The sequence below is a fragment of the Vipera ursinii genome (assembly GCF_947247035.1).
Source record: "Vipera ursinii genome assembly, chromosome: 6".
NCBI classification, from domain to species: domain Eukaryota; kingdom Metazoa; phylum Chordata; class Lepidosauria; order Squamata; family Viperidae; genus Vipera; species Vipera ursinii.
Window position 1 is genome coordinate 6,394,427 of NC_139515.1, and position 27,127 is coordinate 6,421,553.

The following is a 27,127-nucleotide window of genomic DNA, read 5'->3' on the forward strand; positions in this document are numbered from 1 at the left end:
ATGACATTTATGTGGCTTGCATAGCGTTAACTAAATGAAATGGCTTAGTGTGCCAGGAAGAATATTCAGATTAACAGAAATATTCCTTATCTCAAAGCACTTGAAAAGATCCAAGTACAGTCTATAGCTAAACAATTATATATATATATACCTTGAAATCCACAATTAGGACCCAGTTGGATTAGACATGTTATCACTATCATAAGTTGCATAAAACCCATTTTCCAGTTGTGATAATTCTGCATTTGCATCCATATCTCTCAATATGAATGGACCTACTGCTTTTGCAATCTGTTTATTCATTCAATCTGTGGCTTTGGTGTCTATGGGTGACCTCATGGGCACCAGTATAACAGAGTTGAAAGGGACCTTGGAGGTCTTCTAGTCCAACCCTCTGCTCAGGCAGGAAACCCTGTACCATTTAAGACAAACGGTTATCCAATCTCTTCTTAAAAACCTCCAGTGTTGGAGCATTCACCACCTCTGGAGGCAGGTTGTTCCACTGGTTAATTGTTCTCACTGTCAGGAAGTTTCTCCTTAGTTCTAGGTTGCTTCTCTCCTTGATTAGTTTCCATCCGTTGCTTCTTGTCCTGCCTTCAGGTGCCTTGGAGAATAGCTTGACTGCCTCTTCTTGGGAAGAACACACAAGAATCCTGATTCTTGTGGATAATGAGAATAAGAATCCCTAAAGGACATCCAATAGTTGGACTACCTCCATTCGAGATATCATGATCTTTGGTGATTCTAGACTAAGAAGAATTCAAAGCTGGTGAGCAGCTGACGGAGTTGTTGGCATCCCCCTCGGAGTAAGACCAGAGAAAGTAAAATAGCAATGACCTCATCAGGGATTGCAGACAATGAGATCATGGGCAATACATCACCAGGGACCCCAAACCTCTCTTTATTATAACCTAAGAGTGGTGTGTAACCAGCTCACCAGCTCGTGCTGCACCGAAATAATGGAGACAAGAAAAGATGCTCCAGGAACAACTGAATTGAAGCGGAACATCTTGTAAACGTTTAGATGGATCCAGCTAATTTTCTTATTATGTTTTGCATTTCCACTGGTGCGTAAGAAAATGCCGGGGGGAACTGGCTTTGCTAAGAAGGTTTTATGTACATGTATATTTAAGTATACAGACCTCTCTGCATTATCGAATTTAGACAACCTCATGGGTGCAAGTTTGAAGGCGGACATATTCCCTATTGCAAGCCAGCTAGCAGGCTTCCTCTGCTCCTGACAAAGTGAGTTTCATAAACAATGTAATTGCACAGAAGCCCACGTTCCCATACGATACCCTTTCTATGAGGCCCCAAGGTGTGCTCCGATGCTCACAAATATTTCCAGATACAGAAGCCATGCAGATAAATTTTATGTCCTAAAGGTGTTTTTTTCTGGAGGCAACTGGACTTTCTTGTTTCTCTTTTGAAGACGTTTCGCTTCTCATCCAAGAAGCTTCTTCAGCTCTGACTGGAGGGTGGGGAAATGGCAGGATTTATACTCCTTGCAGACGGCTGGTCGTTTATTTTCTTTTAGAGAGTCATTGAAGCCCCTCGGAGGTTTATCCGTGTCCTCAGGGTCATCTGAGTAGTGCAAATGTGTGTGGAGCCTTCTTGGCTGCAGGATGTTTTCTGCCCCGTGTCCAAGTGGCCTCAACGACTCTCCAAAAGAATGCAAATGACCAGCTGTCTGAAAGGAGTATAAATACTTCTATTCCCCACCATCCAGTCAGAGTTGAAGAAGCTTCTTGGATGAGAAGCGAAACGTCTTCAAAGAAAAAATAAGAAAGTCCAGTTTCCTCCTGAAAAAAAGCACCTTTGGGGATAACTGTGAGCTGGATGACTGAGAACCCCTATAGACATAAATTTCATGCTTATTATTTTTTAAAGGAAGCTAAATCTACACTCCCCTATAACGTAGCCCAATATTTTTCACCTAAGTCAGACATGTCAAACACAAGGCCCGGGGGCCGGATCCGGCCTGCCAAGTGGTTTCATGTGGCCTGTGAAGCCATCCTGGAAACAGTGAGGGAACGGCCCCCACTGCCTTGGCCCTGGCCCAGAGACCCTCCTTCTGCCAGAGACCCTCAGATCTCTCCCACTCCTGCCCAGGCCCCCATAGGCACCCTTGATGTGAACGATGTAGAGCTGGCCACGCCCACCCAGTAGGCCATACGCACTCTAGCCACGCCCACCCAGTAGGCCACGCCCACCCTGGCCATACCCACCCAGTCCCCTGAGGGCAACCGCAATGCTGATGCGGCCCTCAATGAAATTGAGTTTGACACCCCTGACCTAAGTTATGCAACTGCAATTTTTTTTAAAGTACAGGTAGTCTTCAACTTATGATCACAATTGAGAAATTTGTTTAGTGAGTTTTGCCCCATTTTGTGACCTTTCTTTGCCACAGTTGTTAAGTGAATCTGGCTTTCTCTTTGACTTTGCTTGTCAGAATGTTGCAAAAGGTGACCACACAACCACATATCAGTTGCCAAGCATCCAAATTTTGACCATGAGGATGCTGCAATGGTCACAAGCATGAAAAATGCTCACCAGACATTTCTTTCTTCCAATGCCGTTGCAACTTTGAATGGCTGAAAGTTAAATACTACCTGTAGATAAACTGATTTATTATCCTATGATTATTTTTTCCCTTCCCGAATAAGTAATGGTTGTATTAAAATATTTCTCCTGTGACTGTACTTTTTTATTGTAAAAGCTGGTCAAAGACCGTAATAAAGATATCAGGTTAACATTGTTCTCCTTATCCATATAGCCAGCTGTCCAAGTCACCAATATTTCTTTTTAAAATAATATGTTTTATTGATTTTTAACATACACCTTAATATTTGGTAAACACTGTGTTGTCTGGGTTAATGTTTGAAAAAACAATTAATAACAATTAATTTTTATAATTCTATAGTCCACATGATATCTTTACATGATTTCTTCTTCTTCCAATAATATTCTCTTTTGCCAACCTTAAATTAATACATTTCTTATTTAAATAAATGACAAATATAAACATTTTTCTCATGTTTCTGCAAGTAATAACCATATCAATATAAAGCTTCTTTTCACTGATCATCTTGATTGCCTCAACATAAATCCTGTTTACATTCTTACCTAAATTTGTTTTCCCCACAATATTCAAAACTTTTTTTTACTGGTTAAGATTTTTCTCAAAATTAGTTACACTTAAAAGATATAAGTTTTTTTTTCCTCATACAAACTATCACATTTTTACATTTCTTATATCTGAAAGAAAAAAAAAATAAGAGCAAAAAGAACAAGTCACCAATATTTCATTGGGAATATATACCCAGATCCCTGACAGAAAGCTTTACTCTGTTAATAGAATTCAATTCTGCTTTCTGCATACAGTAAGAAACATTTCCTATTTTTATTTTTATTTTTTTTATTTTTTTGCAGCATAAACAATTATAATTACTTAAGCATTTACAACCTCACACTTCCTGAGATATTTTGGGGGGAAAAAGCCTAGAATATTGATTGCATGGAGTAAAATTATGAGAATGCTACCCCATACCTAATTCATCAAAATAGGTCTCTGTGCCATCCTCATCCATGACCGAACACACCAATCTCGCTTTCAAATAGGTGGTCCATTTGTTGACAAGACTCCGTTGTCCACCCGTGTCGTTCTGCCCAACAAGAAAAAAAGAAAAATGAAAAAGAAAGTCTGCATTATGGAAAAATGATCCTGATGTCTCTTCCCATTTTTCAGCAAGCCTTTGGATGAAGAGAAATACTGACTGTCCCAAAGGTGCTTTTTCAAAAGGCATCTTGTTTTTTATTATTTTCATAAATAACTCAAGGTAGCAAAACAAATCCGACACACCTTCCTCTTCATATTTTTCCCTAAACCACCACCCTGTGAGTTGGGCTGGGCTGAGAGAGAAGGACAGGCCCAAGGTCACTTTCATGGCTAAGGTGGGACTGTCTTCAGTGATTGGCCCAAGCGTTCCCAGCCATCTTTCATGGCTAAGTCGGGACTAAAACTCACTGTCTCTTGAACATTGGCCTAAGCGTTCCCAGCCATCTTTCATGGCTAAGTTGGGACTAGAACTCACTGTCTCTTGGACATTGGCCTAAGTGTTCCCAGCCAACTTTCATGGCTAAGGCGGGACTAGAACTCATTGTCTCTTGGACATTGGCCTAAGCGTTCCCAGCCATCTTTCATGGCTAAGGCGGGACTAGAACTCATTGTCTCTTGGACATTGGCCTAAGCGTTCCCAGCCATCTTTCATGGCTAAGGCGGGACTAGAACTCATTGTCTCTTGGACATTGGCCTAAGCATTCCCAGCCATCTTTCATGGCTAAGGCGGGACTAGAACTCATTGTCTCTTGGACTTTGGCCTAAGCGTTCCCAGCCGTCTTTCATGGCTAAGGTGGGACTAGAACTCACTGTCTCTTGGACATTGGCCTAAGCGTTCCCAGCCATCTTTCATGGCTAAGTCGGGACTAGAACTCACTGTCTCTTGGACATTGGCCTAAGCGTTCCCAGCCATCTTTCATGGCTAAGTCAGGACTAGAACTCAATGTCTCTTGGACATTGGCCTAAGCGTTCCCAGCCATCCTTCATGGCTAAGGTGGGCCTAGAACTTACTGTCTTCTATGATTGGCCCAAGTATTCCCAGCTGGCTTTTGTGCCTAAGGCAGGACTAGCCTTGTTTAGGTTTTGAATGTATCTGTATACATTACAGATACGAGGCCAATTTGGAAATCAACCTCCATTTGGTTATCAATGACAAACACTTGCAGATACAGAACTTTTATCATACACATTGTAAAACTACAACTTTACATTACTTTTTGACATAATCACCATTCAAATTGAGGCACCTGTCATCAGGCCTTACCAGGTTTGAAATTTCTTAGTAGTCGTAGCCCGGCACCAAATCTGGGCTATATGGGGTGTGTGTGTATGATCAAAAACATCCCAATGAAATCGCTTCAAAAGTTCTTGGGTGCGTCTAGCGGTGTGTGGGTGAGAATTATCGTGAACCAACATCCACACTGGAGGTCAGCAGGCCCCAATGCTTGTCATCGATGGCTCACCTGAGTTTTTGTAACATTTCACGGTAGATGTCTGAATTGATGTTCGAACCACGTCCCATGAACTTTACTAGCTGTACTTATTTAGCCTCTTCACATTTGGTGGGATTTTCTAGGGCACCACTGGTGGTGTTGGTTCACGATAATGCTCGCCCGGACACCATTAGACGCTCCCAAGAACTTTTTGAAGTGGTTCCGTTGGGATGTTTTTGATCACCCCTCTCACCATAGCCCAGATTTAGCGATGAGCAATGACTACTAAGGAATTTCAAACCTTCTAAGTCATTATGACAAGTAAGGTAAAAGTAGAGGTAAAGGTTCCCCCGCACATGCGTGCTAGTCGTTTCCGACTCTAGGGGCCGGTGCTCATCTCCATTTCAAAGCTGAAGAGCCAGCGCTTGTCCGAGGACGTCTCCGTGGTCATGTGGCCGGCATGACTAGATGCCAAAGGTGCACGGAACGCTCTTAGCTTCCCACCGTAGTGGTCCCTATTTTTCTACTTGCATTTTTACGTACTTTCGAACTGCTAGGTTGGCAGAAGCTGGGATGAGTAACAGGCGCTCACTCTGCTACATGGCACTCGGGATTCGACCCGCCAAACTGCCGACCTTCTGATTGACAAGCTCAGTGTCCTAACCCACTGAGCCACCGCGTCCCTCTTTATGACAAGTGCCTCAACTTGAATGGCTATTATGTCAAAAAGTAATGTCATGTTGTAGTTTTCTAATGTGTATGAAAAAATCTGTATCTGTGAGTGTCTGTCATTGATAACCAAAGGGAGGTTTATTTCCGAATTGCCCTCGTAATGTATACATTCATTTATTTTCACTTTAGGAACATCCCCACCAGGTTTTATCGGTATTAAGTAATGTAACAAAGATTTGCTTGCTGAGCAGTTGAAGAAATTAAGATACTGAAGCAAGGTACAAAATTCTTGCTGAAGATTTTTATATTTTTAGTTAAATAAAGCAGGCAGTAAAAAACAAACACTGGGCAACTTTGCAGGGTTATATCTTATTTAGCGGCCTATAGCTTTATTACAGATTGGGCATCAGTGCATACAGTTTTATGCCCTTCCTTTGTTGCTGTTTTCTCTATCTTTGTGTTTTTAATTTATTGGCTAATTGAATTGCAAAGTGCTAATTAAACCTGTGATCCCACAAGGGTTCTGAAATGTGAAGACTGACTTTAAACTTCTGTCTCAGCTTCCTGTGTTTAAATAGAACTTATTAAGTAGTGTTGGCCTTCGGCCAACTCTTTGAATAAGTTTATTGATGCCAAATTGCAAGAGCGTCATCAGAAATGCAACACACACGTTCAGATCTCCATCTTTTGAAGCCCGTTTTTCACATTTTGGCATAGATGCTTCAAGGAAAATGTCTCTCAAATCTTCTAAGAAATCACCTGGGCCTCATTAGAACAACAATGATTTTTAATCATAGTTAGCATCTTCTTAAAAATATCTCCGGGCACTTAATAAAAAAAAAAAGAAGAAGAAGATGAAGAACAAAATTGGAGTGCAAGTTTAAGGTCACGAGGCGTGTTTTGGCAAAGATTAATCGACTTAAAAAGAAAACATTTTTTTTTAAAAAAAAGCACAAAGGAGCTATTCTACTGCTGATTTAAAATGCTGAAGGTTTATATATTTTAACGTTTTGTTATCTAGCAGGGAGACATTTTTTTAAGGGAAAACAACAGTAATGCGTGCAAATGACTGCACAGCTGGATGAAATTATAAAATGTCCATCTCCAGCTTCTTTGCATTAGCACGATACAAGTCAACGAAAAATTAACTACCAGTTCTACCGAACCAGCTGAATCCTACCACTGGCTCCAGCATGAGTCCAAAGGCTCAGAAGATTAAATCTCTGGTCCCGGTGATTGACCCAGATTAGATCCTCAAACATCTATCACTTATGTACAACTTTCAAATCTCCTGCATGGAATACCAGCAGCTTGCCATTACATCTATGCAGTGCTTTTTTTGTAAAAGAAAAAGGTGCCGGAACTCACACATGTCATACAACCTGCCTTGCCTACCCTACAAGGTTCCATCCAAAAAAGGTCCTGGAACTCCGTTCTGAGCGTTCTATGAGAAAAAAAAAGCCCTGCATCTATGTTATTTCCACCCGTTTCCTCAAACTAGACAAACTGCTCAGTTTAATGATACAGCTATAAGGGGGGTGGAGAAAAGAAAAGAAAAGAAGGAAGAATTCTTTCCTACGAGTTGGAATCATCATCGTTTCTGGCCAACTCATATCTCAGAAGATAAAAATGAAGACAACGGTTATTCCATGAAGGAGAATCTGCAAACATTTATTTCTCCCGATTTTCAAATATCTCGGTCTGGTGTTTACCACTTCCTCCAAACACATCTTGTTTTCCACTGCGGATACAACCACAATGGAATTGCTACACAGAGAAACTAGCTGCAAAAAAGCCACATCAACGCGTTTGCTACTCAGATCATCATTACATTGCAGATACTTTTGGGATAATCAAGCACAGTCTATTTATGGCTTCCCTCCTCTTGGGGAGGGAAGCTTGGTTTAAATTCGTCATTTGCAAGCAGAAGCATGTCACACAGTTTTAGATTTCTAGTTCTGACATAAAGCGTTTAGGATATTATTCCCCTGATCCCATCAATTGTGAATTGTTTACGTCCTTAGCAGCATATGAGGACCCAGATTGTTGAGGGCAATTAAGCTGACTTTGTAATAATGCCGCTTGGGCATTATAATAAGCATAATAAGCAGGCATATACATAGAATGAAGGCTACTGCTAAGCTTGTAAGCCGCCCTGAGTCTTCGGAGAAGGGCGGGATATAAATGGAATTAAAATAAATAAATAAATAAAATAAACATGAACATCTTTGCTTACGGGGCATATTCTGGCAATCATGGAGTGGATTTGTTTGGTGGTGCCACTGTTGTCCATCAACTTCTCTTTGAAGAAGAAGTACACTTTAGCGTCGTTGGGGTCGGTGCCATCTGGGATGAGGTGGGCATCGACAAAAGTGGGCTCTAAAATAACACAAAGGAGCACACATCAAGAAGCAGCACACCTGTAAGGGGGTCGATCTATTCTCCAAAGCAGCTGGCCATGAAGCAAAGGGGGAAAAAATAATGATGTACTCTAGCAGGACTTTGCATTGCTGCAGATTCAAAAGGCAAAAGTACCTTTGGCTTGCAACTCCATAACCCCAAACTCTCTTACCCCACAATTGTGGAGCCTACTATTCTGTGGCATCAGGGTTTTGTTTTTTTTCCCCCATGATGTACATGATAAAATATTCTGCCCCTAGGCAAAGAACTCTTTATCCACTCTTTGGGGAGCAAGGTCAAGAGAGTGTGAGCGAGATCTCCTTACCACTTAACCATTTAGAGTTGTGTTGATCGGTCCTCACTGCATTCCGCCGGGTTAAGCTGCGAAAAATGGCCGCGTCGGTGCCCATGAAATCAATATACATGGCCGAAAATAACTCTTGGTCTGCAGAAAGGGAAAGAACAAGAGGAAAAAATGAACACACGACCTGTGGGGAACGGAGGATTTTTTAACAACTTGCTTCTTTCTGACCGGCCCATTTTCCAAATTTTTAGTGGCTGAAAGAAGAAAAGGATATCCCTTGAATTGTGGCTTTAAAAATGCCAAGTTTGCAACTGAGTGTGCCATTTGGACAGAAATACTCGGTAACCATAGAATTAAACTGGAAAGTCTAACCACAAATGTGGAAGAAAAGTTTCAAGTAGCCTATCAATAGGTTGTTGAAGAAATTGAGGAGAAAAAGGAGGAGGAGGAGGAGGAGGAGGAGGAGGAGGAGGAGGAGGAGGAGGAGGAAAATAATAAGGGGAAGGGGAAGGGGAAGGGGAAGAAGAAGAAGAAGAAGAAGAAGAGAAGAAGAAGAAGAAGAAGAAGAAGAAGAAGAAGAAGAAGAAGAAGAAGAAGAAGAAGAAGAAGAAGGAGGAGGAGGAGGAGGAGGAGGAGGAGGAGGAGGAGGAGGAGGAGGAGGAGGAGGAGGAGGAGGAGGAGGAGGAGGAGGAGGAGGAGGAGGAAAATAATAAGGGGAAGGGGAAGGGGAAGGGGAAGGGGAAGAAGAAGAAGAAGAAGAAGAAGAAGAAGAAGAAGAAGAAGAAGAAGAAGAAGAAGAAGAAGAAGAAGAAGAAGAAGAAGAAGAAGAAGAAGAAGAAGAAGAAGAAGAAGAAGAAGAAGAAGAAGAAGAAGAAATAATTTTGTTTTCCAGGAGACAAATATAGATATATGGTATAAAATTAGCCCAAAACATTCAATGAGCTCAGGATTTCAAGCAGCTAGAGTAAAATTATAGTTCAGTCAATCTGACTCTCATCTGAGTGTGCATCTCAGTTATAGGTTTCCTCAAAAATGGGGGGAAAAGGACCATTTAATCCTCCCTCAAATGTGGATGTTTGGCGCCAGTTTGGTTAGTGGTAGCAGGCAGGAGATGGTGAGTTCTACGTAGTCTTGCTTTAGACACAAAGCCAGCTGGGTGACTTTAGACAAGTCCCTCTCTCTCAACCCTAGGAAGGAGGCAATGGCAAGCCCCTTCTGAAGTGCAGGGACTTGCCAAGCAATCACCAAGATTCACGACTGACTGGAAAGCTGATGATGTTACCTAGTTTGGGTAATGATACATCTGCAAGAAAACAACCAAGCTCAGAGAGCACCAAGGACCCCTCAGTCCTCCTCCTCCTCCTCTTCCTCTCAACAACCCCCCTTCCTTCTAGCACTGATGATGTTACCTAGTAGGGTAATGAAACGTCTGCAAGAAAATAACCAAGCTCAGAGAGCACCAAGGACTCCTCAGTCCTTCTCCTCGTCTTCGCCTCCGTTCCACAAACCCCACTCCCTTCTAGCACTGATGATGTTACCTAGTTGGGTAATGAAACGTCTGCAAGAAAATAACCAAGCTCAGAGAAGAGCACCAAGGACCCCTCAGTCCTTCTCCTCGTCTTCTCCTCTGTTCCACAAACCCCACTCCCTTCTGGCACTGATGATGCTACCTAGTTTGGTTTATGAAACGTCTGCAAGAAAACAACCAAGCTCAGAGCACAACAAGGATCCCTCAGTCCTTCTCCTCGTCTTCTACTTCTCCTCCGTTTCACAAATCCCACTCCCTTCTAGCACTGATGATGTTACCTAGTTGGGTAATGAAACGTCTGCAAGAAAATGACTCAGAGGGCACCAAGGACCCCGCATATATCTTAGTCCTTAAAATTCAAAGCTATCTCTGAGTTGGGAAAATCTGCAGCAGAACGATGCAAGACAGATGCTCAACTAACCAGCCATTGTAGGGGGGGGGGGAGTAGAAATAACTTATTGTGTTCATCTGTGCTTCTTTCTTGTTGAATGGGTATCTTAGTGGTCACTCTGGACATAATAAGAGTCTTTCATTCATTCAGGGCTTCCAATGTTACTGTGGTTTACATTTGTCTGGAGGGGCTGTGGGATAGGACTGGCAGTCCAACACTGAAAATGTGTGAGGAATTTACAAAGGGATGTCAACATGATTCATTAAAAGGAAAAAAAAAATCATACAGCATTTCTTTCTTTCTTTAAACTAACAAATCCACAAACCATGTCCTTTGGGCTAGCAAGGCAACCTAAGAAACACACCATTTACAAAACTGGTTCCTTAATTACAAGTTGGGATAAAGGAGTGGCTGAGTTAACGACCGTCTAATTGCACCTTTGGGGCTGTGACTTGCAGATCGCTCCTGGTCAATAAATATGAATTCACTTCCTAGGGGATTAAACTTTGCTGACAAGCTTTGGAAACGTGATGCCAACAGATTGTGCAATAGAAGTGTTGGGCTTAGCAAACAACAGTCTTTTTTTGGGGGGGGGAAAAGCTGGATGGAACCCATTGCAATGGGGATGCAATGGAAAAATCTGCTTTGTATTGTGACAAGATTTGAAGTTGAGGTTGAATTCAGTTAAGTCAAGTTACAATATCAGTGATGGCCTTGAGGACAATGCAGGTAAGTGGCTTAGTTTAATAGGACGTTCAGATCTGGACTTCAAATTAACCTTGACTCTAAACTTTCTAAGGGATGCGGTGGCTCAGTGGGTTAGGATGCTGAGCTTGTCGATCAGAAGGTCGGCAGTTTGGCGGGTCAAATCTAGAGTGCCGCGTAACAGAGTGAGCGTCTGTTACTTGTCCCAGCTTCTGCCAACCTAGCAGTTCCAAAGCTCCTAAAAACGCAAATAGAAAAATAGGGACCACTCCAGTGGGAAGGTAACAGTGTTCCGGGCACCTTTGGCATCTAGTCATGCCGGCCACATGACCACGGAGATGTCCTTGGACAAGCTCTAATTTTCTTAAGGTTTTCTTGATTAAGTATTTGTGTTGCAGGAATTGGGCATGGATGGTCTAGAGCAGAGATGTCAAACTCGCGGCGTCACGTGACGTCGCACGATGTATCGGAACTTTTTCCCCATTGCTGGCAATGGGGTAGGCGCGGTTTCTTCGTGACGCGTCCGGCCTGCGGGCCAGCAGTTTGACACCCATGGTCTAGAGAAAACGGACTAGGGTTGACATGATGGCAGTATTGCATTATTTGAGAAGCTGCCACAAAGAAGAGGGGGTCAAATTATTCTCCAAAGCACCAGAAGGCAAGACAAAGAAGCAATGGATGGACACTAACCAAGGAGAGAAGCAACTTGGAATTAAGGAGGAACTTTCTAACAGGGGGCACAATTAACCAGTGGAACAGCTTTCCTTCAGAAGTTGTGAGGGCTCCAACATTGGAGGTCTTTAAGAAGAGACAGCCACTTGTCTGAAAGGGTATAGGGTCTTCTGCTGGAGCAGGGGGTTAGACTAGCAGATCTCCAAGATCCCTTCCAGCTCTATTCTGATTTGTTGATTGAGTTGCCAAATGGGCAATGGGGAATCTTGGCTAGTCATCTCTGGCATCTACAAGTGAGGAGTTGCACAGCCATCGCAACATAGCTGAAATTGTTCAAATTGTGCTATTCACATAACGACATAATCCCTGCCCTTGGCACAAGGCTGTCAGGACATGTGTGAAGTTATTCTTGCTTCTGCTGGAAGCAGGCATCAGCAATTACACTAAGCCCACTAACAGATGCTCCTGGCCTACAGGAAATTAAATGAGAATTCACTCATAGACAGTAAATACTACCGTTTTTCTAGCGCTCCAGTGTTTCATCTGCCTTTTAAATTAGACATATTTACGACAGCCTATAGGCTTATGGTCCTCCACCCACGATTTCGGGATAATGTTAATACTTTACAAAGTTGCTGTAGGGTTACTAAAATGAGGAAGTTGGATTAAGGACACTCCAAACAAATCCGTAGATGGAAACTCTAGGGCGTTTTATTAACTTTTCCAAGGAGAAACTGCTCTGAAATTCTTCATCCTTCTTCAGTAGTCACTTAAGTTCTCATGTCTTGCCCTCTTTCTAAAAACAATTAGACCTGGAACAATTAGCCTGCACCCTTAATCCTTGTGCATACCAGCTTTATTAGGTACGCTAAGCATTCCTAAAGTCTGCTTTGCCTTATCAGGTCCTAATAATACCTGTCAGCCCCATTTCCTTTTAGCTTCACGGCTAAATTGCCCCCAAATAATCTATCATACTAAGCCAAATCTCCAGTCTGTGGTCTTAAAAAAAAATCCACTATATACCTGGCTGCGTTGGTAAAATCCGAACTCGGTTGCTGGGAGAAAAAAAAAAGGGGGAGGGAACAGCCTAAAAACAATTGCTTTCCTTGCCAAAATAGTGATGGTATTTGAAACTGTGGCCCAAACATGGGTTTCTAAATCATGTTTGTAAAAGAACTTGTTAAAGCAGACTAAATACAGACCGGGAAAGAGAAATAGGGCACTGGGTGGGATCTTAGCCTTCCTCCTTCCTCTATATATTCAAGATGGACAGTATTTAATATTTTATTGTTATGTACACGTAGGGGTGTGGGTCTATACATATGTTGTGTATAGTAGTATGTTTTAGGTGTGTGTCATGTATGTGTTTCACTTTGAGAGCGGGCAACTAAATTTCATTTTTGATGTGTGCCGTTGTGCCCACAGTAAAAAAATGACAATAAAGATTATCTTATCTTATCTTAAACTGCTGGTTTCAGCTGCCACAAAGTAAATATATCTATGTCTTTATCTTTATAGCTATCTCTCTATATCTATCTTTATTTCTCTTTCTCTCCAGTAATATTTGCTACTATTGCTATCTATCTATCTATCTATCTATCTATCTATCTATCTATCTATCTATCTATCTATCTATCTATCTATCTACCTACCTACCTACCTACCTACCTATCTATCTATCTATCTATCTATCTATCTATCTATCATCTATCTATCTATCTATCTATCTATCTATCTATCTATCTCTTGATCTATCTATCTATCTATCTATCTATCATCTATCTATCTATCTATCTATCTATCTATCTATCTACCTACCTACCTATCTATCTATCTATCTATCTATCTATCTATCTATCTATCTATCTATCATCTATCTATCTATCTATCTATCTATCTACCTATCTATCTATCTATCTATCTATCTATCTATCTATCTATCTATCATCTATCTATCTATCTATCTATCTATCTATCTATCTATCTATCTATCTCTTGATCTCTTGATCTATCTATCTATCTATCTATCTATCTATCTATCTATCTATCTACCTACCTACCTACCTATCTATCTATCTATCTATCTATCTATCATCTATCTATCTATCTATCTATCTATCTATCTATCTATCTATCTATCTATCTATCTATCTATCTATCTATCTATCTATCTCTTGATCTCTTGATCTATCTGTCTGTCTATCTATCTATCTATCTATCTATCTATCTATCTATCTATCTATCTATCTATCTATCTATCTATCTGTCGATGGAATCCTCTTCTTTGTTCAAGAAAAAAAACTGAATAATGGTGCTTCCCCTCCTTGGAGAGAAACACAAGCAGATTGTCATGGCAGATTTTGTGGGATTTCAGTTGCAATTCTTGGCTCTGGGAATCAGAGAACTTACCCACCCCCATCCAAAAGAAGGTATTAAATGCCCCAATCTTTGCATCCATAAGGAGGGGAAAAAAGAGAGAGAGTTGATGACACGTGCAAAGTCACAGGCTGGTTAAATGGCATTAGTTTAACGACATGAACTGGGATTTCCAGCCAAGCAACCCTAAAGGTTTCTTTCTGACTGTTGACAGAAAAAGGCAAAGATCAATTGAACACGACCACTAATAAATTCAAACTAATATGTGATTCACAGGGAGGGACCTCAGTGTTCAAAGCTTCCTTTTATTCCAAAGCAAGCTTCTTTCCCTAGCCTCCTGGGAAGATGTGCAAGGGTGAGCTTTGGGCTAAATGTTCATGCGAGCTGGGGTTTAACAGAGGGTCTGTATGTGTTGTGATTCCATGACAGTCTGTGCTCCCAGCAGCTGAGTCCGTGGGATCTGAGGAGGAGGAGGAGGGGAAGCGGTTTGGAGAGCCTTCGGTGTTGGAGGGAGGCTCTGATGCATTACAGGACTCTCAGTCAGAGGAAGAGCCTGGCCCCTCCAATTGTGTTCTTTGTGAGGCTCAGCTGTGTGAGGAGGAGGATTCGGACTCTGAGGCTTCACAGATGAATCTATTCAGAGACGCTCAAAGTAGAAGGCAGCTGAGCAGAGCAGACCAGAGAAAGTCTATGAGGCAACTCAGCGAAAGGAGGAAGAGAAGGCAGTGAGAAGCCAAGCCTTGGGGCTGCTTATTAAAAGGGGAAGGTGTGGGTGGTGCTGGTTGCTGAAGGCAACCGTTCCTAGAACTCCAAAGGAAATCCTGGTCTGTTTATGCTCTTGCTGAACTTCTTGCTTAACTCTTGTTTTGCTCTTTGAACTAATCATTTTGCTAAGGAAAATATTCTGCTGCATTTTGTTTTGAGGACTTCATTATTTTGAACTGTATATAAACAGAACGGTTGGGGTTTCCCCCCTCCCCCCAGCCTACTGATTTAAAAAGAGAAGGGGTTGTCCTTGACATGCAAACTGGGACGGTCGTAGGCTGGAACAGAACAGCACGATTGGCCTGGTGCACAAGGATGCCATCCCAGAAATAAGCAGCTCAACCTTCAATTCAAATGAAAGAAATGTGCTTATTTTTTTAATACGCGGGGGGGGGGGGGGGTGTTTCGTCAACAAAGCCATCCTGCTCAACCTGAACCTGCGTGTGTTTGCTTCTGCTGGAGTCAAGTATCCTAGCTCATCTCCGTTTCAAAGCCGAAGAGCCAGCGCTTGTCCGAGGACGTCTCCGTGGTCATGTGGCTGGCATGACTATATGCCAAAGGCGCACGGAACGCTGTTACCTTCCCACCGTAGTGGTCCCTATTTTTCTACTTGCATTTTTCCGTGCTTTCGAACTGCTAGGTTGGCAGAAGCTGGGACAAGTAACAGGCACTCACTTTGTTACGCGGCACTCGGGATTCGACCTGCCAAACTGCCGACCATCTGGTCGACAAGCTCAGCATCCTAACCCACTGAGCCACCGCGTCCCTTCACAATGAAATATGGGACCACATAAGCCAGTGAAACAATCATAAAAATAAAATAATTTTAAAGGGAAAAAAGAAACAGTCAATTTTTTTTAAAAAAAAACCTTCCTGATGGCTCCATGTTTTCTCCTTAACAAAGACCTAACAATATTTCCTGAATTTAACATTCTGCTTTACACGGGCTTAAGCCTAAAATAATGGATTTCCATACTTGTGTTTTATTAGTTTATCAAAACATAAAATAGAGCAATGGAAAGAAAAAGGCAAAAAATGGGAAAATAAGGTAGGAAAAGAGGAAGAGGAGAAAAGTGCAGGGTAAAAGGGAGAATTTTTTTTTTTAAAAAAAAAGGATTGACTTTCGACGCATTTTGGCGTGGTAGACTAAGGTAATAACATACCACCTCAACGTTTTACTTTTATATAATCATATTTATTAGCTATTTCTATAACAACAAGCCTAGATAATTTGCAAGACCCCAAACCACATTTCATTCCCCCCCCATCTCAAACACAAAGTCAAAGTAGAAACAAAATTAACTGCGTTCTTTTCTTTAATCAAAGCAGTCAATTTAGCCATCTCTGCAAACTCCATCGACTTTTGCAGCCATCAAAATAATGGAAATTAGTTACTGGAAGGACACATTCGTCCAGTCTCTTTACTTCATTAGAAGTAAACCATCAGTGACAGAAACCTTTTTTTTCCCCAGTAACTTCTCTTGCTCCCTGACTCAATTTGTTTATATCACCCCATCCTTTTATTCTCAGCACCTCGTGATTTAAGCCTCCGAAATCCTGGCTGCTTTTCCACTTACTGATCATAACGGAGACGGTGTTTGCACTGGGGTTGAAAGAGCAGCGTCCTTTGCCTGATTCACACTTGGAGTCAATTTGGAAAACTTGCTCCTGCAAGAGAAAAAAACAAAAAAGACGGAATGTGAAGTTTAATATGCCTGATCTGGGTCCAGTTTTGTGAAGAGGGAGCTGGCGTTAAGATTAGCCACTGTCGTTTTTCATGTTGCATCTGGAACACAAAGAGCTGGGGCGGCCCAACGGTTAGAATGCAGTACTGCAGATTAACTCACTGCCCACTGCCAGGAGTTCGATCCTGACCAGCTCAAGATTGACTCAGCCTTCCATCCTTCCAAGGTTGGTAAAATGAGGATCCGGATTGTTGTGGGGAGGGGGGGGCAACAGGCTGACTCTATAAACCGCTTAGATTGCTGTAAAGTACTGTGAAGTGGTATATAAGTCTGTGCACTATTGCTATCTAAGCTGTGGTGGTGCAGTGGTTAGAATGCAGTATTGCAAGCTAACTCACTGCCCACGGTCAGCGGTTTGTTCTTGACCGGCTCAAAGTTGACTCAGCCTTCCATACTTCTGAGGTCGGTAAAATGAGGACCCGGTTTGTTGGGGGCAATTTGCTGACTTTGTAAATTGCTTAGAGAGGGCTGTAAAACACCGTGAAGTGGTATAGAAATCTAAGTGCTATTGCTATTGCTAGCCATTTAACCTACTATCCATCCCTCCATCTCAGATAAAGGACGATGGCCTTTTCCTATTTTAAATTATAATCCTGCCCTCATCATAGATCTAAAATGTATCGAACCACTCAAAATGATCCGTGCCTCTAAAAAAAGTGGTGCAAAAAGGTTGTGAGGAGAGCATTTCACCTGGCGATGTGAACAAGGAGGTAATTTACAATCACTCACATAAAAAAAGAGGCCATTAAAAGCACACCGCACACTAATGGGCTGTTGCATCCCCAGTGAATAAAAGTTGTGATGTGTTGAGTGAGCAGGGACGGTATTAGCACCTGCTCAAATTGTCCCTAAAGGGGGGGCATTTCCCAATAGGAATGGCACCGCTGCTCCATTCTGCGATGTATAGTAGATTAGGAAGGTATCAACAGAGAAGAATATTTGCAGCTGAGTGCTGAAATGAGGGGTCCTGGGTACCCTCTGAGCTTGGTGGTTTTCTTGCAAACATGTTTTTTACCCAACAGGTAACATCTTCAGTGTTAGCTAGTTAGATAATGAAACATCTGCAAGAAAACAACCAACCTCAAAGAGCATTGAAGACTTCGCAGATTAGGGCCATCAAGTTTTAGTTAGTTTTTAATAGTTTGATGCCAGCTGTCATGCAAAGCAAGGTTATGGCTCTGACTTTGGAGAAAAAATAATAATATTTTCTTTCTTTCTTTCTTTCTTTCTTTCTTTCTTTCTTTCTTTCTTTCTTTCTTTCTTTCTTTCTTCTCTCCTCTTCTTCCTTCCTTCCTTTCTTCCTCTGTCCCTCTCTCCCTTCCTACCTTCCTTCCTTCCCTCCCTCCCTTCATTCCTCACTCTCTCTCTCTTCTTCCTTCCTTCCTTCTTTCCTCCCTCCCTCCCTCGCTCTCTTTCTTTCTTTCCTCCATCCCTTCCTCCTTGTTCCTTCCTTCCTTCTTTCCTCCCTCCCTCCTTCTCTCTCTCTCTCTCTTTCTTTCTTTCTTTCTTTCTTTCTTTCTTTCTTTCTTTCTTTCTTTCTTTTCTTTCTTTCCTCCCTTCCTCCCTTCCTCCTTGCCTCTTTCTCTCCTCTCCTCTCCTCTCCTTCCTCACCCCCAAACTTTTCACAACAAAACCTTCCTCCGAAAACCAAGAATAAAATCAGAATTGGAAAGTCAAATGAGACCAGGCCCCCCCTCCTTGATAAGGTGGTACCACTTCCCATTAATCTTGCCTCTGGGATGCTAAAAATAAATTCACTTGGGCCAATTAAGACGTATGGATGCCAGAGCTGCAAATAGGAAGGAGACTTTAAATCCTTAGGCTCGAAACAGCTTGGCTATTGTTGGCTTCTGCAAAAAGAGCAAGGAAAAGCTACAGCTTGAGGTCAAGTGCCTTGCAGAGTCCAGATGTCTGAGGCAGCAATTTATTTTGACCAGTCGAGGGTTGGTTAAAGAGACAGCCCAGCTAAAGCATCACTTTTTTGCAGCCTCTGCCTTATCTTGAAGCATAGCATGTTATTATAAATTAACGCCTGCTGTGTTTATCTCAACCCATTGGAGAAATTAAACATTTTGTCCTGTTCTTTGTGAGGTTTTGGAAGAATATTTAAACCACACACACCCTTTTTTTTAAATGGCTCAAGGATCTCCTCCTATTCTTAACCATTTGTTCCAAGACATGTGTTAGGCATATGGTGTTAGCCTACAATGTTGGGTTGAAAATATATTAACCATGATGTTATGTCTTTAAGATGTTAATTGGCCAATGGGTGTGTAAGTGTTCTCATGGCCATAAGAGGGAGCTAGTAACGTAGCTTCTTTCTCTCTCTGAATTCACTGCTTTCTACTATTACTGTTTTTGCTCTGTTACTGTGATAAACCTGAACTGTGTATTGACCTCTGGACTGGTAAGAAGACTTTGTATTTTGGATTACTCCTTGGACCGTTGCTATTGTGTATGACCTGTACTGTTTATTTTTGACTGTGCATTTTTGTTCTTACACCCCCTTAAAGTAAACTATTTTTTTTGCTTTTACAACTCAGTGTACTCTTGTGTTTACTGTGTGACTCTTACTGCTCTCAGTACCCTTCCTTGTCTGTGCAACTCTTTGGTAGCACAAGGAGACCTCTGCACAACAAATTCCTTAACAACATGGAAGGAGAAAGTCTGATAAATCTCATGGATATTTTCTCTCCCGGTTCAAGGGAAAAAACAAAAGCAAAACAAACTTCTGCCTAGTTTGGACAATTTTGCAAAATAAGGAATGGATGAAAACCTTTAAAGGAGGGGGGAAAAAAGAAGAAGGAAAGACTGCACAGGTAGCCTTCAGGTTACGATCACACTTCAGCCCCCAAATTTAGGTTTCTGAGCGAGACATTAGTTAAGTGAGTTTTGCCCCATTTTACAACTTTCCTTGCCACGGTTGTTCAGTGAAACGTCGCACTTGTTAAGTTAGTGACATGGTTGTGAGGTGAATCTGGCTCTCCCCCGTTGACTTTGCTGGTCAGAAGGTCGCAAAAGGGGATCGCGTGACCCCGGGACGCTGCGACCGTCATAAATGTGAACCCGTTGCCGAGCCTCTGAATTTTGACCGCAGGGATGCTGCAACGGTCGTCAGTGTGAAAAAGTCACTTTTTTTGGTGCTGTTGTTCACTTTGAACTGCCACTAAATGAACCCTGGTAAGTCAAGGACTAACTGTATTTGTGCTGACATGATGACAAGCAGTTTGCACTGATAATGCTACCTAATTTGGGTAATGAAACACTTGCAAGAAAACAACCAAACTCAGAGAGCACCGAGGCCTCAAGCCAGTTTTGCTGGATGCCGTTCATAAACTTCCAAAAGAAATTGGAACTCAAAACGTGGAAAAATAACATTAAAAATAATATTAAGTCAGGCAAGGTTCACCAGAATTCTGCTGATATATTGGTAACACCTCTTCTCCGCGAGCTGCATTGGCTTCCGGTTGCCCTCCGGGTGAGATTCAAGGTGCTGGTGATGACCTATAAAGCCCTAAATGGTGAGGGTCCGGGATATCTGAGGGAACACCTGCTGCCGGCGTCAATTTCCCATCGTCCTGTGCGCTCCCACAGGGAGGGCCTCCTCAGGGTACTGCCGGTTAAGAATTGCCGACGGGCGATCCCCAGGGGGAGGGCGTTCTCTGTGGGCACGCCTGCCCTATGGAATCAACTGCCAATGGAACTCCGGACTGCCCCCGACCTTCGTTCATTTCACCGGGACCTAAAAACCTGGCTCTTTGAGCTATCTGGTCTGGACGGAGGGGTTTTAATGTTTTTAAATTGTGATTTTAATCTTGGGGGGCTAGACTTAATTTAATTTTATTTTAATTTTATATTGTATTGTTTTTAAATTTTGCCTTGTAAACCGCCCTGAGTCCTTTGGAAGTAGGGCGGTATGTAAACCAAATAAATAAATAAATAAATAAATAAATAAATAAATAAATAAATAAATAAGTAAATAAGTAAATAAGTAAATAAGTAAATAAGTAAGTAAATAAGTAAATAAGTAAATGGATGGATGGATGAATGAATGAATGAATGAATGAATGAATGAATGAATGAATGAATAAATAAATAAATAAATAAATAAACAAATAAACAAATAAACAAATAAATAAATAAATATATCAGTTACCCTCCCTAGATCAGCGCACGGAGTAAGAGAAATCTCTTGGGCAAAAGTTTTATCTCAACAAGGCTGTCCTGAGGGGGGGGGGGAGAAAATAATCTAATTTCTTATTTTGGTTGTTCCATGGCATGGGATACAATCCCATTTATTGTGTGATCCTTCTTCGGCATCATGTACTTGAGAGAGCACCAAGTACATCACGCTAACCAAGCGAGGGTCTCACAATACACATGACTGAGAGAGAGAGAGGTTGTCAAAACATTTAAAAAAAATAGCACTTAAATTGAAGCCAATGAGAATTTCCTGGGGGAAAAAAATGAATTTTAAGAAACCAAGCTCCTTACTTGGATTTTTTTGTCTGTTTGTTTGTTTGAAGCAGTTTGGAATGTAGCAAGGAACTGATCAAGAGGTAAAACCATGGCTTTTTTTTCTCATAGAACGCTGAGAACGGAGTTCCGGCACCTTTTTTGGATGAAACCTTGTAGGGTAGGCAAGGCGGGTGGTATGATGTGAGTTCCAGCGCTTTTTTTTACAAAAAAAGCACTCTCTCTCTCTCTCTCTCTGTGTGTATGTATATATGTATGTATATGTGCATGTGTGTGTACATATGTATATGCAGGGCTTTCTCATAGAACACTCAGAACGGAGTTCCGGCACTTTTTTTGGATGGAACCTTGTAGGGTAGGCAAGGCGGGTTGTATGATATGTGTGAGTTCCGGCACCTTTTTCTTTTACAAAAAAAGCACTGGGTAAAACAATTTTAAAGGACCTACTTACTTCAGATCTTCGTCCTCGGTTGAGGTAGGCGCAGACAGGACTAAACGCTCCGCTCCCACAAACATACAGATGGGTGCGGTTGAACATCTGTATCACCCGGACAAAATTGCCACAGCCGTGCTGCAGGAGGGAAAAAATGGATAAACCTGCACATAAACGTTACATCACAACAGGCCACATTAGAACAGAATAGAAAACAACAGAAGAAGTTGAAGGGACCTTGGGGGTCTTCTAGTCCAACTCCCTGCTCAGGCAAGGAAAAAAACTATACCATTTCGGACACATGGTTGTCCAATCTCGTCTTAAAAACTTCCAGTGTCGGAGCATTCACAACTTCTGGAGTTATCCCAAAGATGCTTTTTCACAAGGCAACTGGACTTCCTTGGGTTTTTTTTATTTTTTTTATTTTAATTCCATTTATATCCCGCCCTTCTCTGAAGACTCAGGGCAGCTTAGCAGTAGCCTTCATTCTATGTATATGCCTGCTTATTAGGGCTTTCACACACACCCCAAGCGGCATTATTACAAAGTCAGCTTAATTGCCCCCAACAATCTGGGTCCTCATTTTACCTACCTCGGAAGGATGGAAGGCTGAGTCAACCTTGAGCCTGGTGGGACTTGAACCTGCACTAATTGCAGGCAGCTGGTGTTACTTAAGGAGGCATTAGCCCACTGCTCCACCAAGGCTCTTTGAAGACCTTTCGCTTCTCCTCCAAGAAGCTTCTTCAGCTCTGGCTGAATGGTGAGGAATGGCAGGATTTAGACTCCTTGCAGACAGCCGGTCATTTGCCTTCTTTTAGATAGTTGTTGAAGCCACCTGGAGGTTTACCTGTGTCCTCAGGGTCATCTGAGTGGTGCAAATGGGTGTGGAGCCTTTCTGGAACTGCTGAAAGGGTTGTGTTGTAGACTGGAGATACATGGTGTCATATTCCCCCCTCCCCCTGTTGAGAAAGGGTTGTTCAGTTTTGACATAGGTGGCCTCTTTGACCCCTCTTTCAAACCAGCGGTCCTCTCTGTCCAAAATGTGGACTTTGTTGTCTTGTCTTTTAAAGGCAGATGGACTGCTGAATCATGCTTCAAGTCCTTTTGAGTCATACATTAATACATTTTTTGGAAGTATCGGGGGTGGGGGGGTGGGAAGCAATCCAGTCTCTTTGATCAAAATTGGTGGCACCTTCTGCCCAATGTAAAGAAGATGGGAACAGAGGTGAGTCATCCACTGATGTAGCATATTTGGATGCATCTATCCAAGTGTCTAAAAGCTACCACTCCAATTTCCCTTCCTTTCTGCATCTCAAGAAAAAGAGACAAATAAGACTGGAGAAAGAGAGGACAGTGCAATGACAAATGATGGTTTATATGCACATAAGCATCAAGGCCATTAGCAGGTGCTGGATACAAAAGCCAAACATCTGGAAGAAGGAAAAAAAACATCTCTGCACCAGCAGGCCTTACTCAGGGTCTACAATGAACCAAGGAATGAAAGAATGGCAGGAACAGAAAAAAGAACAAATTATATGTTTACATCTTCCACATGGGTGGTTGAATGTTTCTTGTCTGCTGCAGTTAATGTTACAAGCAAATTTTCAATACCGCTGGAGAAACTGTCTAGACATTAAGAAAAGACATTTTGTTGACTCTTGAGTCAATAGCAAGACTCAAGAAAGGGAAGGCGGGTATTTGTTAAAAAAAAAAGGGTTTAGGACTTATCCCTTCCCATTCTGAGGGGACAATGGGCATTGACTTTTCCTTACTCTTGTTTGAAGTTTTTGTTAGGATTAGAATAAACCCCGCAATTTAACAAACATCCAGCTTTAATTTTTTTTTTTAATCCCATTTATATCCTGCCCTTCTCCGAAGACTCGGGGCGGCTTACAATTTTAAGCACAAACCAATGTGCTTAGCAATAGCCTTCATTCTATGTATATGCCTGCTTATTAGGGCTTTCGACCCCCCCCCCAAGCGGCATTATTACAAAGTCAGCTTATTGCCCCCAACAATCTGGGTCCTCATTTTACCTACCTCGGAAGGATGGAAGGCTGAGTCAACCTTGAGCCTGGTGGGACGCGAACCTGCACTAATTGCAGGCAGCTGGTGTTACTTAAGGAGGCATTAGCCCACTGCTAATGGGTTATCTAGCTGACACAATTCTGAGATGCTTTATAATATCTGTGGCATTCCTATCATCTTCCAGATGTTTCCGAACTACTACACCCAGAAGCCTTCAGCCCAGACTAGGGCTGTCTGGAAATGCAGCTTAGCCAAGGGAAATGGTTCGACCCTTTAGAGAAGTTAACAAAACCCATATTGAATAGAAGTGTCAGAATGAGCATATGCTTTGACCTAAGACATATGTGCACTAACACACAAATGTACACAAGGGACAAGGGGAGAGTGTACTGCTTGAACGTTTTTCCATAATATTCAGCCAAAATCTCCCTCCCACTCATCCAGATCTCAACGCTCTGAAAGCTGGCATGCACACATACATTTACTGATATTGACCTACCAGTCAATCTGTATGTACTTAGCATACCGTGCGTAGAATGCAGTATTGCAGGCTAACTCTGCCCACCGTACGCAGTTCGATCCTCAATGGCTCATGGTTAACTCAGCCTTCCATCCTTCCAAAGTCGGTAAAATGAGAACCCCGATTGTTGAGGGCAATATGGTGGCTCTGAAAAACCACTTACAGCTGTAAAGTACTGTGAAGTGGTATATAACAGGGCTTTTCAAGCTTTTCACCCATTTTGTACCACTTTCAGGATATGGCAACATCGGAGTACCACCGGTCGCCTAGCAAGGTGTCAAAAACTTGATGACCAAAAAAAAAGAAAGGAAAAAAGCGATGAAATACAGGTAGTCCTCGACTTACAACCGTTCATTTAGTGACTGTTTGAAGTTACAATGCCACTGAAAAAAGTGCCCCCCCAAGCCACAACTGAGCAAGACACCTGCCTGCCCGCCCAGCTGCGCTCTTCCCCCTGTCCGAGGTTTTCATTGTTGTGAGCATTTCTGTTGAGGATTGGCAGCGACGGTGGGGTGGTGGGGGTGTTTGGTTTTATCCCCCCCCCCTCTGCTGGGTGGTTGCAGCAGGCTTTGGTCACTTCACATGACCCTGGGACACTGTGACTGTCATAAATATGAATCAGTTGCCAAGCATCTGAATGTAAATCACAAGACCCTGGAGATGCTGAAACATTCCAGCTGATCGGCGCTTCTTCTGGGCTCAGAAGTGCCAGGATCAGCACCGAGCTGCAGCTGGAGCCTGGCGCTGATCCTGGCACTTCTGCTGAGCCCTGACAGCCCTGCAGTTCCAGCCGTCTCTTGCTCAGGCTTGTGCGGTGCTGCCACCGGTTCAGCTCATTCCCCTCCCCTGCTACCACTTTTCTAGGATGGTTGCATACCACTTGCCAGATGCCAACGTACCACAGGTGGTACCCATACCACTGGTTGAAAAGCCCTGGTATATAAGACTAAGTGGTACTGCTATTCCTTCCTTCCTTCCTTCCTTCCTTCCTTCCTTCCTTCCTTCCTTCCTTCCTTCCTTCCTTCCTTCCTTCCTTCCTTCTTCTCCTTCCTGGTGGCACAGTGGTTAGAATGCAGTACTGCAAGCTAACTCTGCCCACTGCCAGGATTTCGATCCTGACTGGCTCAAGGTTGACTCAGCCTTCCATCCTTCTGAGGTGGGTAAAATGAGGACCCAGATTGTTGGGGGCAACAACAAGCCGTAAGCTGAAAACCGCTTAGAGAGGGCTGTAATAGTACTGAGAAGCAGTATATAAGTCTAAGTGCTATTGCTATTCCTTCCTTCCTTCCTTCCTTCCTTCCTTCCTTCCTTCCTTCCTTCCTTCCTTCCTTCCTTCCTGGTGGCACAGTGGTTAGAATGCAGTACTGCAAGCTAACTCTGCCCACTGCCAGGAGTTCGATCCTGACTGGCTCAAGGTTGACCCAGCCTTCCATTCTTCCGAGGTTGATAAAATGAGGACCCAGATTGTTGGGGGCAACATGCTGACTTTGTAAACCACTGAGAGAGGGCTGTAAAGCACTGTGAAGCAGTATACTGTATAAGTGCTATTGCTACCGTATCTACTGTATACACACAAACACACATACGCTTATATACACATGCTCATCATAAGGATTAATATGAAAACATTCTATGTTTAATGTATTAGAAAGGCAATCTCATCTGCTAATGGGAGGACACCGTGCATTTTTAAAAACTGTTGTGATTTAATTAAACAGAAAGCTTATGATTCCATTCCTGGCAACAGCTTAATGATATAATCTATTAGGCTTTGTAAGAGTCAATATTTCTTTCCTCTGATTTGATTAAAAAAAAAGTTGAACCTGCAAAATGTACTTAATATACTTTGATATAATATCATTTTTTATTACAACTGCAGGGACCATTACGGTATTAACAGAGTGTGGGTGGCATTTTCCGGGGGCTACAGTTCCCTCCCAAGTTTGCTCATCGGTTTTATGCAAACGTATGCTTAATAAAAGGTAAAAGGTAGAGGTAAAGGTTCCCCCGCACATGCATGCTAGTCGTTTCCAACTCTAGGGGCCGGTGCTCATCTCCATTTCAAAGCCAAAGAGCCAGCGCTTGTCCGAGGACATCTCCGTGGTCATGTGGCTGGCATGCCTTAGACACCAAAGGCGCACAGAGCACTGTTACCTTCCCACCGTAGTGGTCCCTATTTTTCTACTTGCATTTTTACCTGCTTTCGAACTGCTAGGTTGGCAGAAGCTGGGATGAGTAACAGGTGCTCACTATGCTAAGCGGCACTTGGGATTCGACCCGCCAAACTGCCGACCTTCTGATCGACAAGCTCAGCGTCCTAACCCACTGAGCCACCGCGTCCCTGCTTAATAAAAGGCAGTGTGGCAATTCCCAAGACCCAAATCAAGTTGGAAGTTTCTGTGCTCTGTTCATTTCCTAGTTGGATCCGGTAGAGTAGCTGTTTTGAGCCCTGTGTCTTAAGCAAATCTCTGACCCTCACACTTCAGGATGAATTAAAATGGATGGAACTGAGGAAATATTAAGAGGAAGGGGTGGGAACAGGAATAGGGATACAAGGCATTTACAATGTCTATGTAGATCAGGGGTCTTCAAACTTGGCCCTTTCGTGACTTGTGAACTTCAACTCACAGAATTCCTCAGCCAGGCCCGCCGGCTGAGGAATTCTGGGAGTTGAAGTCCACAAGTCATAAAAGGGCCAAGTTTGAAGACCCATCCCAGAATTCCTCAGCCAGGCACGCTGGCTGACGAATTCTGGCAGATGAAGTCCACAAGTCATAAAAGGGCCAAGTTTGGAGACTCCTGATGTAGATTCTCAGACATCAATGTCAAAAATGAACAGCCCTCTCTCAACAGAGGGGGAGGGATACGACATCATCTATCTCCAGTCTACAACACAAATCCTTTCATCAGTTCCATTTGCACTACTCAGGTGACCCTGAGGACCACAGACAAACCTCCAGGTGGCCTCAACGACTCTCTAAAAAGAAGGCAAATGACCAGCTGTCTGCAAGGAGTATAAATCCTTCCATTGCCCCACCATCCAGAAGCTGAAGAAGCTTC

At 42.6% G+C, this 27,127-nt stretch overlaps 1 protein-coding gene across 1 annotated transcript in view; it reads right to left on the reverse strand.

Moving 5' to 3' along the window:
- Nucleotides 1-27,127, reverse strand: part of SEMA3C (semaphorin 3C) — an 88,524-nt gene that overhangs the window by 50,395 nt on the left and 11,002 nt on the right. Inside the window, exons 3-7 of the mRNA XM_083366285.1 lie at nucleotides 21,538-21,657; nucleotides 16,443-16,533; nucleotides 8,450-8,569; nucleotides 7,961-8,103; nucleotides 3,551-3,665 (exon numbers count right to left, since the gene is read on the reverse strand). Coding sequence (XP_083222411.1) covers nucleotides 3,551-3,665; nucleotides 7,961-8,103; nucleotides 8,450-8,569; nucleotides 16,443-16,533; nucleotides 21,538-21,657 — 589 coding nt within the window. The remainder of the gene's footprint in view (nucleotides 1-3,550; nucleotides 3,666-7,960; nucleotides 8,104-8,449; nucleotides 8,570-16,442; nucleotides 16,534-21,537; nucleotides 21,658-27,127) is intronic.